At 38.0% G+C, this 16,538-nt stretch overlaps 1 protein-coding gene across 2 annotated transcripts in view; it reads left to right on the forward strand.

The window, feature by feature from the left end:
* LOC127636743 (ephrin type-A receptor 5) overlaps positions 1 to 16,538 on the forward strand; it is a 116,206-nt gene that overhangs the window by 66,689 nt on the left and 32,979 nt on the right. The window contains exons 8-10 of one of the 2 annotated variants that reach the window (XM_052117440.1): positions 5,472 to 5,577; positions 13,643 to 13,710; positions 14,178 to 14,303. In XM_052117440.1, coding sequence (XP_051973400.1) covers positions 5,472 to 5,577; positions 13,643 to 13,710; positions 14,178 to 14,303 — 300 coding nt within the window. The remainder of the gene's footprint in view (positions 1 to 5,471; positions 5,578 to 13,642; positions 13,711 to 14,177; positions 14,304 to 16,538) is intronic. The other variant, XM_052117439.1, reaches the window with a different exon arrangement.

Genomic DNA, 16,538 nt, shown 5'->3' on the forward strand with positions numbered 1-16,538 from the left:
GTACCTACATCTGTAACTGCATGTCAATAAAGCACAACAGTGGCTACTTACTTGTTCAGCAGCCTTGGTTCCGGAAATGATTTTCCCATTCAGTTTCTCAATGGAACATTCTTCAATAAAGTGTTCTAACTATGAAGCAAACCAACAAGCTCCACGATGAATCAGAAAATTATTAGATTCAAAGCAAGACATATTTTGCCGTGGGGATTTAAAAAAATCCTTCATAAAAGAGTATGAAGCAAATAACCAAACTTACCAGCTCCGAGGTAAATCACTATATTACAAACTTTGATTTGAAGCAAAAAAAGCTTTTGAAAATCTGACGAAAAGACAAAGGTTATGTATAAGACTGTGAACATACCATCTTTCATGAGGGAATGGGCTGCAATCCCATAAAGCATTGCTGAATGACATAATCGCATTAAAATCGCTGAAAAATAAAAAATCTATTGATTTAAAGTTGTTGATTATACATATAGAAACAGTATATTTTATTACAGATAAATGCAAATATATTGGTAGTTTAGCGTGTAGGGAGAGTGACTCAATTGTGACACTCAGTGCATCGTGGGAGTGGCCGGTTTAGCACGCTTTTTTGGCTGCGATCCTCAGATTGGTGTAGTTCTTCACCTGGCATTTTGCTATTAAACAGGAAGTTTAAAAAAAAGTTAAAAATGAAACTTGACTGATGGCTTCATCTATATTCAGTATATTGCATATACAATAAATGAACAACCTTGGGGCTCACAATAGGTCTGTCTTTAACCTCCTGAGACCCTTGTGTGACTGCTGTGTGCATTTTCCATTCCCCTTTTTGATTTGTAAATAGTAGCCCCCAAGCAACATGCAAATATATACAGTATACATATATATATATATATATATATATATATATACACTCACCTAAAGGATTTTTAGGAACACCATACTAATACTGTGTTTGACCCCTTTCGCCTTCAGAACTGCCTTAATTCTACGTGGCATTGATTCAACAAGGTGCTGAAAGCATTCTTTAGAAATGTTGGCCCATATTGATAGGATAGCATCTTGCAGTTGATGGAGATTTGTGGGATGCACATCCAAGGCACGAAGCTCCCGTTCCACCACATCCCAAAGATGCTCTATTGGGTTGAGATCTGGTGACTGTGGGGGCCATTTTAGTACAGTGAACTCATTGTCATGTTCAAGAAACCAATTTGAAATGATTCAAGCTTTGTGACATGGTGCATTATCCTGCTGGAAGTAGCCATCAGTGGATGGGTACATGGTGGCCATAAAGAGATGGACATGGTCAGAAACAATGCTCAGGTAGGCCGTGGCATTTAAACGATGCCCAATTGGCACTAAGGGGCCTAAAGTGTGCCAAGAAAACATCCCCCACACCATTACACCACCACCACCATCCTGCACAGTGGTAACAAGGCATGATGGATCCATGTTCTCATTCTGTTTACGCCAAATTCTGACTCTACCATCTGAATGTCTCAACAGAAATCGAGACTCATCAGACCAGGCAACATTTTTCCAGTCTTCAACTGTCCAATTTTGGTGAGCTCTTGCAAATTGTATCCTCTTTTTCCTATTTGTAGTGGAGATGAGTGGTACCCGGTGGGGTCTTCTGCTGTTGTAGCCCATCCGCCTCAAGGTTGTGCGTGTTGTGGCTTCACAAATGCTTTGCTGCATACCTCGGTTGTAACGAGTGGTTATTTCAGGCAAAGTTGCTCTTCTATTAGCTTGAATCAGTCGACCCATTCTCCTCTGACCTCTAGCATCAACAAGGCATTTTCGCCCACAGGACTGCCGCATACTGGATGTTTTTCCCTTTTCACACCATTCTTTGTAAACCCTAGAAATGGTTGTGCGTGAAAATCCCAGTAACTGAGCAGACTGTGAAATACTCAGACCGGCCCGTCTGGCACCAACAACCATGCCACGCTCAAAATTGCTTAAATCACCTTTCTTTCCCATTCTGACATTCAGTTTGGAGTTCAGGAGATTGTCTTGACCAGGACCACACCCCTAAATGCATTGAAGCAACTGCCATGTGATTGGTTGATTAGATAATTGCATTAATGAGAAATTGAACAGGTGTTCCTAATAATCCTTTAGGTGAGTGTATATATATATATATATATACATGCTCAGTTAGATATATATACTGTATATGCTTGTATCTTTCTTCAGGGCTGCTAGTATGTTTTTTGACTAAATCGTTTTCCTAAAACTTGATGTCCACATTATGTACACAAATAATACCAAGCAGAAAGTCCGATTTTTTTTAATCAAATTGTTTATTATGTTTGCGCGAGTTTTGGTTATTCATGATTTTGAGACATTACAGACATTACATCAGAAAAGAGCATAAATAATTCTGATACAAATTATTGGCCAGCATTATCCAATCACTGCCAACAATGTTAATATAAAATTATATATGATAAATTCTGAATCTATGTACTGATTACCATTGTCCCATGACTGCCAAACATGTAGTGGTTCAATGATCATAACGAATTCATCTGAATAATTGAAAGAAAAACGTCTAGGTTACGGATGTAACCTCCATTCCCTGATGGAGGGAATGAGACGTTGTGTCGGAGAAGTGACACTAGGGGTCTCTCTTGAGCACCGAATATACCTCTGATCTATGAAAAAGGCCAATGAGAAGTTGGCAGCTAGTATTTGCATACCCCGCCCCCGGACATATGGGTATAAAGGCGAGGAAATACTAGTGTTCATTCAGGATTTTTCTGAGGAGCTGGAAATGGTCCGGCCACTACAGCGGTTCGGCTCAGCGACGTGGCCGGGAAGACAAAACGTCTCGTTCCCGCCATCAGGGAACGGAGGTTACATCCGTAACCTAGACGTTCCCCGTCTGTCGCTCTCTTCGACGTTGTGTCAGAGAACTGAGGGGTCCAATTTAAATCACGCCATGCGCTGAGCCGTGTACCTGTTCTGCTGACACAGGAGCGGGCAGGTGTTTTACGTGCCAAGACGACTGGCTGTATCAGACTGCACGTACCCTTCCCCAATGCCCCAAAAAAAGTTGGTGTCCTTCTGGTTACCCTAGACAGGGGAACAAGGCTACGCTTGCCAACCTGGGAACGCCAGGCTGAAAAAGGCCAACCATTGGCCTTTATTCATAGATCAGAGGTATATTCGGTGCTCAAGAGAGACCCCTAGTGTCGCTTCTCCGACACAACGTCGAAGAGAGCGACAGACGGGGAACAAAATTGTTAGACTGATTGTCCAAGAAGCACAAGGATAAAGCAATATTTTTAATAAACATATCCTAAATTAGTTCTCCCTGTGTCTGCGTGGGTTCTCTCCGGGTACTCCGGCTTCCTCCCACCATCCAAAAGACATGCAGGCTAGGTTAATTGGTGTCTCCAAAAAAATTTCCCTAGGTGTGGATGTGGATGTGGAGGTGAGTGTGAGTGTATGTCTGTCTATGTGTGGCCCTGCGATGGACTGGCGACCTGTCCAAGGTGTCCCCCGCCTTTCGCCCAATGTTAGCTGGGATAGGCTCCAGCCCCCCGCGACCCTGTACACAGGATAAGCGGTTGACGATGGATGGATGGATGGATGGATATCCTAAATTACAACAAGATTATGAGTATGTGAAGCCAATATTACTGAAGTGAAAACCTTATGCGCTCGGTAGGATTTTAAATCTATGGCCGCAGTCCTAACTCCGTTTTCAGTCTCTGTTTATTGTACGAATTTCAGAAATTCGAGCTTGTCTAGAGTACCATTAAGTGTTTATGTTAATGATTCACATGATTCACACGTAATGATTCCCATGAATAAACCAACCTGAGCGCAATGTTGAATTCCTGACCTGAAGTGATGATAACACAGCGAAGCTCGTCTGCCCATCTTTTAACATATCCCACATTTATACCCAATCAAGATTAAGATAATTATCTGGATAAGCCTTTAAGTTTAAACACTCCATAGACTGTAGCTCTATTCAGAATATTCATGCAAAAATGTCCTACAAACTAAAAGATTCTCGTTCTTTATCCGCTATTCTCTTCTGGAAAAACTATAGAGGCTGTAACTTGCATTTCTCTAATTTTGCACATGTAATTGAATTAAATAATGATGTTATCTACATTAAAAGATGCACAAAATCACCCTTGAATGTATCGTAAAACTTCTCATTTCTTTTAATGTTAGAATTTAAATGTAATATTCCCTGCAAAATGTGTGCTTGACATTTCACAATTGCTTGACAACTCATGCCTAGAATAGCATTGTTGAACATGCACAGATATAAATAAAAATTCTGTTTCAGAAGATATTAATTTCAGAAATACAATGAGAACCCACAGTTAACAACATATTCCAGTTTATGTAGCTTATATACTTAGCTTCATATGGTAAGAAAAAAAAATTATAATAATAATACAATTAAATAATAATAGGCTAATAATAATAATCTATATGCTGACTTTAACAATCATTATTATCATTAATATTTCTATTAATATTTTATTAATTTGAATACACAAGGCATATTTTATTTATATAAACTTTCAATTTAAAAGTTGCATTTAAAAATGGGCATTTTGTTTAGTTTGACGCACTTCTGGTTTACGCCCTGCCCACACCCGGTTCGATCCGAAAAAGATACAGACACTGTTAGTTTTGCCATAACAACAGATACAGACACAGAGACTGATACTGATTGTGGCTTTGCTGCACAACCCTATATTACATATATTAATTTAGAGAGAAATTATAGGTGCACTCAGTAACATTTTTCTTTGTGTCATATTGGACTTACGCTGATACTATTTCAAGTCAATAGTTTTCAGTTTCAGATGCCATTGTAGAAATGTGGTATTAACAGTCAGCCTTAATTACTTAATCAATCAATGAGTGAAAGGTGATAATTCTATAATAATTGACTTACCTTCAGGCCATCTTAAACTCATATAACTTTCTTTTCCACTTATCTTTCTTCTGCAGAACACAAACTAAGATGATTTGAAGGATGTATGAGGTGTTTTTATCCATACAATGTATGTCAATGGGGTCCAAAACTTTCAAGCCACAAAAAGGACATTAAGGCAGCATAAAAGTAATCCATTGAGAGGTTTAATCCATGTATTCTGAAGCAATATGATAGCTTTGAATGAGAAAAAAAGCAAAAATCTATACCTTTTTCACCAAAACGCTTCACTTCCGCCCAGCTCTCTTATGCAGGTTCATAAGAGAAACTCATTCATGTATCCTCGATCTTGACTTGTTCATGCTTCTGAAGTGACCAGAAGATGTATTAAACCATTCGACTAATATGGAATGTTTTATGCTGCCTTTGTCTTTTTCAGATCTTGGAAACTTTGGACCCCATTGACTTGAACAATTCCTTTAAGTGATTGTGATTAGAAAGCACAAAACTCTTTCTGATGGACTGTATACTCTTGACCCCTTCTTTTGGTTTTCCCTTCACTCTGTTCCAGCAGTAGCAGCGTCCAGAGAGCAGGGTCAAGTGCCCATCATTGCTGTAGCTGTTACTGTGGGCATCATCCTGGTTGCCTTGGTAACAGGTTTCTTGATGAGTGGCAGGTAAGAACACATGGATAATATAAATGGTATGTTATACCATCTCAAAAACAAGTAAAGCTCATTCTAAATGTCAAACTAAATGTTTATGTTCTGTTGTATTAGCTGAGCCAAAATCTGAAAGTATAGTTATTGTTAGTACAGTGGCAGTTTGGCATCAGCTACCACTGTCAGACAAAAAACAAAAATCAAATAATGGACCGCAGCTCTACTTGTGGGAAAAATATGTGCTTGCCGCTTCTTAATGTAAACACCGGCGAGAGATTTGTTTTCACGATCACCAAACACAATGGCAGAGCAAGACAAGGAGCCAACAACAATATCCTGTTTCGTACATGATGTCCTATTATCTCAGGAACAACATGTTATAATGAGACAGTAATGCATGCTATTGTCTTCACCGACTAGAGCAAACAAACGCATTCTAACTATCTATAATAATCAAAATGTGATTTGTGGGAATTACACTGGAAGTGCAATAGGTACATAATGTGTTTTTTGGGGGGGTTTTTTGCCCTTATGAATGCAAAATGTATTCTAAGTAGATAAAAGTAATTTTCTATATCCAGGCAATAGTTGTACATTGATGCTCCAAAACATTATGACCACCTACCTAATATGCTGTTGGTCCTCTGCGTGCCGCCAAAACAACACTGACCTGCCTAGCCATGGACTCTACAAGACCCCCGAAGGTGTCTTGTGGTATTTGTGTCGCTGACTATGTAGATCATCCAAATCTGTCACTTATCAATCAGTCCATGGTGGTTTGGATGCCTTGGAAGACGTTTTACTAGGTTTTGAGAGAGCAAATCTAATCAACTTTTTTCAATTGATCCCCATTTGTTCCAAAAATGGTGTAGTTACAGCTTCTACTAGCAGGGATTAACTGCTCTATGCTAACCAGCCCAAACCTGACCCCTTGGATGTTTCCCACTAAAAGAATGTAAGAACTGTCCTCACCATTCTCCCTTGACCTGAGCCCAAAGCCTTTTATTCATCACGGTCAAATCTGAGTCGGGATTTACGATTGGTATGAGGGGAAGACCTCAAAAAAATATCAGCGGGCAGAATTTCTAACAAAGCCTCAAGATTGCCACTTGAAAGGCAGTTTCAATTGTTTAAGCAAGGGTTAGGAAGTCCCTCAAGGGCTTGGTGGTTTGAAGCAATTACTCTTAAAGTGTATATCAGTGTATCATACAGGCCACCGCCTTGTCACACATTGCTCACCTTTCATGTCAAAGGATGGTTTTGAGACGCACTCTCCTGCAGGAAGCAATCAGAGTTGTTAATAGCCTTCTTGGCCTTCCTAGGTCAAGACTTATTCATGAATGAGCTTCAAGGGCACCAGTTGAAGGCTATTACAGCAAGCTGTCTAGAGTACAAGTCTTTGCTGGACAAGGCTGTTAGTGTAGCTGTCACAGGAATGCTTCTGCTGTTATTGGTGAAGGTTATGTCTCAAAGACTTTTGGATTAAGTCGAGGAAATTGGCAAAAGATTTGCATTGTACCACAGTTCATGAAATATGACTTCATTATGATAGAACAAACCCCAAACCTAAGTATAAAAAATGTGCTGTATAACTCATTTTGGACCATTTATAAACACAGACAATACCTCAGATTGTGCGGTTTGTTGAGGAGAGGTACTATTATGACACATTTTTGGAGGGGTGGACTGGAGAGAGAGTTTTGGGACTGGGATGTGTGTTTATGCCTACATAGCATATCAAAGTCATTCATTTTAATATCCAATTTTCCATCATTATAGATGCTCTTTGTTACAGTATGCATAAAGCTTACATAATAGCCAATCTGCCTGTTACTCAGATGAGTAATATTTGTTCCAGGTGAGATATGGATGTGTCATTTAATGTGTCAGGCTGAATGATAGTATAATTACCAATAAGGTTTAGCAGAAGAAAGTAGAGCACAGGAAGAGGTGGGGCTTCAAGACTGGCATCCTCATCAGAGACTGTACCTCATCAGCTTTGCTCTAGTGGAGAGAGACTTGTGTGCATCCCCTGAAGGCTGAAGCCATATAGACAAATCCCATCGAATCACACGCACAAACACATACACATAGACACAGTCTTCCCAAAACACACGCATAAGAGCAATTAGCCTCTATCTACACCTCAACAGAGCAGAGGTCAGGCCCTTCTCAAGTAATGCATTAACTAACGTATGGAGCCTTAATGGAGCCTTAAAGTGTTACCTTAACTATTACATTTGTAACATTTCACAAATGTTCCCTTTCTAAAGGGTTTATAAAGAGGTTCATTAAACACTTAAATCATTAAGAAATGCATTATAAATAATTAATATTCTGTTTTTCTGAGTTACTTTCATGCAATACTTGCCAAGTAGTGAGCATGTTAACATGTTATGTTTATGCTTAATAAATACACGTTTTCATGCTTATATTAATAAAATTCATTAATTATTATATTCTATTATTAATTATAATAAAAATAATAATAAGGGCTATCAATTACAATTTTTAATAAAATGAAATAAATGGTGTGTCAATTAATTAATTGCAATTAATCGCATATATAAATATTTGCTGAGAAAGCTCCTCAAATAACAATTATTCAATATATAATGATAAAATAATAAATAATTGTTGTATTTAAATCATTAAAAATGATATATGTGTGTGTGTGTGTGTGTGTGTGTGTGTGTGTGTGTGTGTGTGTGTGTGTGTGTGTGTGTGTGTGTATAATAAAAAAAAATATTTAGATAATTATTATGCATTACATTATTTTGGCAGAGGAGATAAGACAATACAAAAAGTGGCTTTAGAATCTGAACATAAGCCAATCATTGGCCTACAGTTGACAGCAATCCATTTTTCAATTGAATTTGTCAATAAGTCAGAGATTTATTATAAGGGCTTGTCTAAGGACGCATCAGTGTACACCTGCATCAGAAAGACACTTTTGGAGTGTTACTTTGGTTGCGGCGCATAATAAATATAAAAAATTTTCCGCTGCGTCGTTAAACGTAGTTTAGTACTTAGAAAAACTAAACTCCTTGCTTTCGGATTTGTGCTCCATCAAGCTGTTTTGAACACAAGATTGCGTCCTAGTCTGTCTCGTTTGGAAGGATGCGTCCTCCGGAGGTCGCATTTATTTGCCGCATACGTCATCGAGGCTGTCTCGTTTCAGAAAAGCAAGAAGGACACTTCGAATGCAGCCTTCGAATACAAGCTTTCTTTCTTTCACGGGAATTCAGAGGATGCATGAGGTTTATCCTTCGTGGGCACTCAAAACCACCATTCTTTGTTTCAACGGAAATAATAATATATATAATATTATCCCCTAATAATAATATATTTTATTTGTATAGCACCTTACATACATAAAATGCAGTTCAAAGTGCTTCACATGTTAATATATAAAAATGTTAGAAAGGAAAAAAAAACTATTCAAACAAAGTAAATCATCAAGACATTGAAAAAATTATTAAATTTTATTATTTAGAGGTCGATAAATTAATAAAATGAATCGCAGTGTAATATTTGCAAAGAAAGGCCAGCAAATAAAAAATATTTAGTATATTATTATAAGTGCTCTCAATCGATTCAAATTTGTAACCGATTTAATTACATATCATGTTGATTAATAAATATATTTAATCACATATATCATTATTTGCTGAAAGGCCAAGACATAAACATAATTAAATATAATACATACAGTAATAATTCAAATATTTATTAATGTAATAATTAATACCTATAATAAAAACTGTATAATACTTATTAATATTATAAGTATTAAATATTCAGATTTAAATACAGTTTAATGCATTATTTATTGTGGCAGGTGAGCAAAGCTTTGAATACATGAAAAGTGGCTTTAGAAATTGATACATTGTTTGTTTTATTCCCATATCTTTGAACAAGCCTACAGCTGACAGCAATCCATTTTGAATTGAGTTTGTCAGTCAGTCCAGTTCTCACAGGAAGGTTCTTGCCGTCTGTCTGCATTATTTTTAATTGTGGTCCATAGGGGTGGGTACAAATATTGATTTTCCGATGCATCACGATCTTCATTTCAATGATCTCAATATAGATTCTTAAATCCTAAGATTGAGGTAAGCAGATGCACATGCAAATAAATAATGCCCCTACGGGCTGCAGAAGCTGGCGTCCGGCCCCTTGATACACTTTAAACACATTTGCCTGCACAAGTGATGCACTCTGCTCTATTCTAGTGTAATTATGGAGCGCGCTTCAACCGGGAACCCCTCGCTATCAGCGGATAGTGCAGAGCTTAACACTTGATATCGCGCCGGCTTCCTTTCATAATCAAAAGGCTTCCCTTGGTATTGTAGAGCTGACTTATAAACTTAAGACCCAATTTAATTCTGAGAAGTTCTAGTTTAAAGCGCTATTGAGAAAGAAAAACCTCCCAAACAGCTGGACAGCCCTGACATTCATATCAACACCCAGCCCTAGTTGTCTATGTACATATGTGTGACTCAGAAGGATGCTTTTGGAGCATCTCACTGGATTTCAGCATCATGAACACTGGCAGGCTATCCATATTGCTTCGACATGTCAATATCAGAAATAGTAAGAGTAGTATGGACAGCCTAGTATGCCATTCCGAACTCGGCCAACATCTTGTTTTGCTTTTAGCGCCGACACAACCCACTTAATAATACCTTATCTGAATTGTCCAGTGGCAATGGGTTCAAAGTTGAACTGGGGGAACTCTCAACAAGCTGGCCTACCAAAGTGGACCCATTTAGTTGATAGATAAGACTTGATTATATTATATTTATAATTATTTAATCATTATATATTTAATTATTGTTATTTGAGGGTATTTCTCAGTAAAATATATGTATGCGATTAGTTGCGATTAATTCGAGTAATCTATCATCATATCATCTAATTAATGCGAATAAAGTTTGGTAACACTTTACTTTAGGAATCAGAAGTTAGACAGTAATTCATGACTAATAATTAGACTTGTAAAGGACTAGTTACGGATTGTTTAGAATTATAAGGTATTTTTTAGGCCTTTGTTTGCTGATTTCTTACCAGTTGCCTAATAGCCTCTTTACATGTCTTTTTTCCTGACTATGAACTTATTAGGTAAAAACAAATGATACCAGTTGTAAGTAAGGTGCAAAATACATCCTTTATAGGTTCTAATTACAATGTGTGAATGTGCAGCTTCTAAGACTTTTGTTTTGTCAACATGTTTATTTTGTTTATTTAGAGTCCCACAGACACCCTACACCCAAATCCTAACCCTCCCTGCTTTGTTGAAATACTATATGCATTCTACAAGTATTTAATCATTCTGAGCCGCACATTCAAAAAGAGGAATGTGAACCTATAACGGATGTCATTTGCATCATAATAGCTATTGATGTTTTCTTTTTAGCTAATAAATGAATTGTTATGACAAAAGCAAATGTAAAGGGGCTATAAATCAAGCATAGGAAATGAAGTCTTAATACATACTTTATAATGCCAAACAAGTCCATAATTAGTCATTAACAAGTGTAATTACCAGTCATTAATTACTGTCTAATTGCTGATCCCTAAAATAAAGTGATACCTAAAATGTAAAATCGATTGATAGCCATATTTATAATGCATTTATAAAATAATAAATATTATTAGTAATTTATATTATTTACATATTAGCCAGTTATACAACTTTAATAAAAGAGATAATATACATAATAATCTCAGAACTAGAACTTTTCTCTGACATTAGAAACAGTTCAGCCTTTCAGTTCCTGAAACAGTCATCACTGTCATCATAGCACTCAAGTGCTGTCTACAGCACACATGACACAGTGTTTTGGCTGCTTGACACACACAAACACACACACACGCATGCACACACACAAACACACACAGAGACACACAGACACGCGCACGCACACAAAACACACACAGACACACACACACACTATGCTGGCAGATAAAACACAGTGATGTTCACTTTAGAAGGAATAGATCAATGTGACAGGATGGAGGGCAGTGCCAGGTCATGATTTTACAAACTCGGCCCCTTATCAGGCTAATCAAGCCTCTGAGACAGATAAAGGGGTGTGTAAAATCACGACCCAGCCCCGCCCTCCGCCCTGTTACAATCACGCAAAAAGTATTTATTAAAACACAAAAGAATGCATTAAGTAAAATGTCCAAGCTGTTCTTTTTTCAACAAATGTGTATGTGAGTTCCAGAAAACCTCAATAAAAGTTGTGAATAAAAAGTGTACACTAGAGTCTTCTGAAGCCATACAAAAGATTTGGGTGTGGAACAGACTGAAATTTATCTCAGTGAAAATACCCTCCACCCGACTTAACTTTAATTAAAAAATGGTGCATTTAGACATTTATAGCATTGGCACTTGTGTGTCTCAGAACAGTTCGTGATCTGATGTATTTTTTAAACGCAACCTTGAAGTGAACGTCTTTCAGTAAATAACAACTAAAATTCATTATAATTTCACAATAAAAGTAATAATGTGTTATTATGAGATTTCTTTGTAAATCGCGGGCGTATTAATGAAAATTAAGCGGAGGTGCCTTTAAGAGTGCACGCTACAGCAGATTGGTGTCGGATTCCAATCGCAAGTGATCCTCCCTATTCCCTGTACTCTGAAGGAAACATGGCATTACTGTATGAATGTACCCTTCCCTAACAGTCTTGTGGAAGGGCCCTCTGAGAAAACATTCATTTTATCACTTTCGTTTTGAACGAGCTTTCGAGTGGCATCCCATCCCGCAGCAGTGCTCTTCAAGAAAGCAAAAATTGCAGTTTTGAATATTGAAGTGCCGTTACCACAGATGGGTAACAGGTCAGATATAAAGTCCACTCCATGTATTCTGCTGTAAGTTCATCAAAAGAATAATACTCGATTGCTACCACATTTCCGACATCAGGTACCACTATTGTGGTTTTTCAAATATTACCTTTCATGTAGTGTGTTATATAGCTGTTTGTAAATTTAAAAAAGTCTGCAAAGTTTCAAAAATCAAAGTGCACGACAAATGGAGTTATTGACTCCCAAATGAATGAACCGATTCTGAACACCTGAAATGAGTCGTTCCAGACTTACTTCCTGTACAAACCCACGTAATTTGGTAACAAAAAAACACAGGTCTTCATTGGCTGCTCGCGAACAGCTTTGACCCACCCTCAAACTTTACACTAAGCGGTAGACCAATCACAACAGATTGCGACATCTGACCAATCAGAGTGGAGTAGGCTCTCTGAAAGGATGAGTTTACAATGAATGCTTTAGAATGGATCATTGAACGAGTTGTTTCTGACACTGGGAAACAATAGGTAATGCTGCAATTTAAATTATGAGCAAAGTGTTTTTTGACCTTGGATGCATGTAAATCTATTGTATGAGACCTTTAAAACAAAATTAGGCACGTTTAAAAACCTTAATAGGTACTCTTTAATTATAATGGGAGCGGTAGCATCCCTTTCAGTGATATAAATTCAATTAGTCTTTTATAGAATTTTGACAAACAGGTTCAGCCAAAGCCAGTTTGGTTTTGTTGAATCTAATAAGCCATTAGACTAATCACGTTCAAAAAAAAAACCATTAAACTATCACAGTACCGCAACTCTCTATATTCATATGAAGCAGTCTGCGTAGGGCACCGACTCCCTAGGGAGGCAACATCATAGCCCACCAGAAACTCCACCGGCTGCCCTTACTCACATGTTATACTTTATCCAAGGACCCTGTAGCGTTCGCAGAACACAGCCGATCGCCCTGCGCTTGCACTTTCTCACCACGCCTTCGCACCGTGCACCACGTTACCAGGGTAATCCCATGGTACTGAATGAATCATGAAAAAATCAGTGCCCTTTTTTATCCCTCTGCCCCTGTCCTTGCTAAGGTCTGTGCATGTCACTGCTCTGTTTACTGTTTACCCCTGCTTTATTTATCATGCCAGTTCAATTAGCGGCTCTGCATCTAAAAAAGAGTGAAAATGAGTGTGGAGGTGATGTTCAAGAGTAATGCCTTTTGTAGAGTATGGATAAAGACTAATGCAGCTGTTCTTTTTCACAGACGCTGTGGCTACAGCAAAGCCAAGCAGGATTCAGACGAGGAGAAGATGCACTTCCACAACGGTCACAGTGAGTGTTAAAGACAGAGATACAGACAGACACATTCAGGTTCACTCAGAGTTCAGTGGGCTCATCTCATCCAGTCATCAGGGCAAATATTAAGTCAGGGCATTTGAGCACGAATGGTTTTTGTTTAAACAGCACTTTTACCCCACTCATGTTGTTTTGCTGCCGTTATGGTGTACACAACAGATCTTGTGGTTTTCTACCGTGTACCCGATAATACAGTGACATACAGAAGTGTGGTGTATTTTAGTGTTTGATATCTCTTATTATGCTTTGCAAAAGCAATCCATCAATATGTTGTGTTCGGCTCAGCAGGGAAGAAAAGTCGCCAGGGAGAAAACCTCAAACACCCTTCTCTGCATGCATCTTCTTACGTTACATCACATAAGAACATCTACAAGAGCTGTGAAGTGTCATAAAACAACAGTTTCTTATCTCACTTTGTTTCTTGTCCTCTGTCTTCCTCGCAGTCAAATTCCCATCGGTCCGCACATATATCGATCCCCACACCTACGAAGATCCCAACCAGGCTGTCCATGAGTTCGCCAAAGAGATTGATGTTTGCGGTATCACCATTGAGAGGGTTATTGGAGCCGGTGAGTGGGATATGCATGAGTAAAACAATGGGACACGGGAACAGCATTTCAATTAGTTTATGTGTGGTACGTGTACTGGCAATGTGTATCGTATTGGGACACTTTAAATCCCAATATGTTTAAAAAAAATCAATGGAGCCAGCAAATGCAAAAAAATGTATACATTATTTTATTTAGTCTACAATATTTTGATGTGTCTCACATACAAAAAATCATAATATATATATATATATATATATATATATATATATATATATATATATATATATATATATATATATTAGAACATTCCTTAAAATGATATATATTATGTGGCCAATATATACATATTATGGGTCCATAATTATTTAAATGGTCACACTTGGAATTAGGTGTCTTTAACTACTATGTACTAACATTAAAATAGATACAATTCAATGTACATGTTGTTCTGCAAAATGCTCACAAGATTTGCATTCGCTGCTACTGAGGTATGACTAGGTTCAGGGGTAGGGCTAGGGTTAGGGTTTAGATTAGGGTTAAGGTTGTATTGGGGGTAGGTCTAGGATTAGAGGTTAAGGTTGTGTAACTACAGATGTAATTAAATGCAAGTGTATTGCAACAACACGTATATACATAAGTACATAGTACTTAAAAACACCTAATATAAATTGGGTCCATATAAATTCAGAATATATAATTGTAAGCCCGAATAAATTATTGAAAATCTGAATATATAATTACAAATTCAAATATAGTGTTGTAAATATGAAAATATAGTTAGCAATTGTGAATATGTTGTAACAAGTCTGAATATATAGTTGTAAATCAGAATTTTTTTATTTAAAGCTGAATATACAGTACAGTTAATTATAAAACTCAGATTTTTAAACCAAACTATATTCTTATAAATCTAAATAAATGTAAACATGAATACACATTTAGAAATCTTGAAAATATAGTTATAAATCTCTATATAAACAGATGTGCCAAAACATTATGACCAATCACAGGTGAAGTGAATAACGTTGATTATCTCCTAACAAGGGTACATGTCAAGGTGTGGGTAGATTAGATGACAAGCGAACAATCAGTTCTCGTCAACAATTTCAATGCAGGAGAAAATGCCAGTATTAAAGACTTCAGCAACTTTGACAAGGGCCAAATTGTTATGGCCAGACGACTGGGTGGGCAAGGCCTGTGGGGTGCTCCCGGTCAGCGGTGGTGAGAACCTACCGACAGTGGTCCGAGGAGTGACAGGGTGTTGAGCCCCAAGGCTCATTGATGTGCAAGGTTTATTCTGTCTGGTTCGAACCAACAGAACGTCTACTTTGGCACTAAACAGAAAATTTTAATGATGGTTAGGGGAGGAATTTGTCACAGCACACAGTGCATTGCACTCTGCTGTGTATTGGGCTATAAAGCTGCAGACCGGCCAGAGTACCCAAGATGACCCGACATATGTGCCTTCAATGGGCACGCGAGCATAGGAACTGGACCTTGGAGCAGTGGAAGAAGGTCGCCTGGTCCTATTAGCCCCTTTTTCTTTTAAATCACGTGGACACATGTGCACCATTTACTTGGGAAAGTGATGGCAACAGCATGCACTGTGGGAAAACGACAAGCCGACGGAGGGAGTGTGATGCTCATGACAATGTTCTGCTAGGAAGCACTGGGTCTGGCCATTCATGATGATGTCAGTTTGACATGTGCCACCTACCTAAACATCGTTGCAGACCAGGTACACCCCTTCATGGCAATGGTATTCCCTGATGGCAGTGACCTCTTTCAGCAAGATAATGCGCTCCGCCACACTGCGCACATTGTTCGGGAATGTTTGAGGAACACGAAGAGTTCAAGATGTTGCCCTGGACTACAAATTCCCCAGATCTCAATCCAATTGAGCACCTGTTGGATGTGCTGGACCAACAAGTCTGATCCACGGCGACTCCACCAACTTACAGGACTTGAAGGATCTGCTGTGTATGTCTTGGTGCCAGATACCACAGAACACCTTCAGGGGTCTTGTTGAGTTCATGCCTCAGCGGGTCAGAGTTGAGTTCATGGGCAGCACGCAGAGGACCAACAGCATTTTAGACAGGTGGTCATTATGTTTTGGCTCTTCAGTGTATACATGTAAACACTGACTAAATAGTTGCAAATCTGAATTTGTATTTATAAATCTTAAAATATATTTAATATTTTTATAGTATGGTTATATGGTTATAAATATAAATATAAACTCTTATAAACCTT

This window comes from Xyrauchen texanus, chromosome 44 (genome assembly GCF_025860055.1).
Source record: "Xyrauchen texanus isolate HMW12.3.18 chromosome 44, RBS_HiC_50CHRs, whole genome shotgun sequence".
NCBI classification, from domain to species: domain Eukaryota; kingdom Metazoa; phylum Chordata; class Actinopteri; order Cypriniformes; family Catostomidae; genus Xyrauchen; species Xyrauchen texanus.